The 1,644-nt window shown below is 47.6% G+C and overlaps 1 protein-coding gene across 1 annotated transcript in view; it reads left to right on the forward strand.

Annotated features, from left to right (window-relative positions):
• Positions 1–1,644, forward strand: part of mgat4d (MGAT4 family member D) — a 21,377-nt gene that overhangs the window by 18,243 nt on the left and 1,490 nt on the right. Inside the window, exons 8-9 of the mRNA XM_015396379.1 lie at positions 576–690; positions 765–895. Of these exons, the coding sequence (XP_015251865.1) occupies positions 576–690; positions 765–895 (246 nt within the window). The remainder of the gene's footprint in view (positions 1–575; positions 691–764; positions 896–1,644) is intronic.

Here is a 1,644-nt window from a genome sequence, read left to right on the forward strand (position 1 = left end):
CAGACGCAGTGACGTTACAGCTGCTGCAGACGCAGTGACGTTACAGCTGCTGCAGACGCAGTGACGTTACAGCTGCTGCAGACGCAGTGACGTTAGCCCCACCTGATGCAGACACAGTGATGTTAGCCCCGGCTGATGCAGACGGGCTGACGTTAGCTCCTGCTTCTGCAAACCAACTGACGTTAGCCCCGGGTCCTGCAGACCGGCTAACGTTAGCCCCGGCTGCTGCAGACAGGCATCAGAACTTTTTTTAAATTATGCACTAAATCAGTAAATGGTCCATATAGTGAAGCTCGAAAAAAAATGTCCATTCTCTTTCTGCTGTTCTAGTGAATTGGAACAGTACTAGGGCTGAGGCTGATGACATGAGAACGCACAAGTACACAGGTTGAGAAATGGCCTTTCTGAATGATAAATCTGCAGTACAGCTTTATTCTTTCAATGTGTTTATTATTTTATTAACCCTTTAGGACAGAGAATAGAACTCTGATGTTTTCCTCAGCCTTCATCAGTTCATGCCCTGTCATGCTCTGGTTCTCAGTTCTAATAACTCTGAACATCCGTGTGTTTTCCAGCTGGAGGACGATGTGGTTGCAAAGACTGGTTACTATAGCGACATGAAGGCGTTTGTCACCCAAGCAGCTCCCAGCGAATGGCTCTACCTGGAGTTCTCCCAGCTGGGATTCATTGGTGCGTTTGCAGGACATCTCCTTTCTTAGGCTAGGCTTAGCTTGGGCCTTAGCTTCTGTGTTTGTGTTTTCCAGGGAAGATGTTTAAGACCAGCGACCTTCCAATGATCGTGGAATTCTTCCTCATGTTTCACAAGGATAAACCCATCGACTGGCTGCTGGATCACATCCTGTGGGTGAAGGTTTGCAACCCAGAGAAAGATAACGTAAGTCTTGCGTATGGAGAAACCGCCACAGATCAAACGGTTTAATGGTGCTCAGTTCTTCCCTCTTATGGCTGAGTATAAAATAACAGAAGTCCACAGCGACCGTTCCATAACAACAGGCTCCTGCATTACCTGGGAAATAATTCTGGATCCTAACCCCATTGACATGGAGTGAGAAGGGCTAGAAAGCGTTTCCCACATTTCATACACCATCAATGATCTGCTGCTGTACCTGATCCCCATCTGACCCTTGGAGCCTCCTCCTTGTGGATCAGGACCCTGGTTCTGTCCATGATGGCATTGCTGTCATGGCTGATGACGGGATGCTGGGGTCCTCTAAGCCGGCGGTTTTCAAAGTGTGAGGCGCGCCTCCCCTAGGGGGTGCCAGAGCACCCTAAGGGAGGCGCGGTGCGAGGGAAAAAATAAATATGGATTTAGGACAAAGTTGGAACTGTGGGGTGCACGTGTGGAGCGGGGATCATTGGAAATGTTTCCCACCTTAGAGGATGTTTTGGGCAGAGCGGGGCTGAAGGGGGAGTTTTTACTAGTGTTGCGCCGATGCCATTATTGGCCCCAATACCCGATACCTGGCTGTACAGTATCGGCCGATACCGATACCATAATAATGTAAAATAATTGCCATCATGGCTTTGTCAAGATGCTGCCTACCTTTGTGAATACAAAGTGAATCCAGTAGAACTTTTTAATAAAAAGTTCTACTGGATAATAAAAATAAAAAGTTTTTATTG

Source organism: Cyprinodon variegatus, unplaced genomic scaffold (assembly GCF_000732505.1).
Source record: "Cyprinodon variegatus isolate N-32 unplaced genomic scaffold, C_variegatus-1.0 Scaffold793, whole genome shotgun sequence".
NCBI lineage: Eukaryota > Metazoa > Chordata > Actinopteri > Cyprinodontiformes > Cyprinodontidae > Cyprinodon > Cyprinodon variegatus.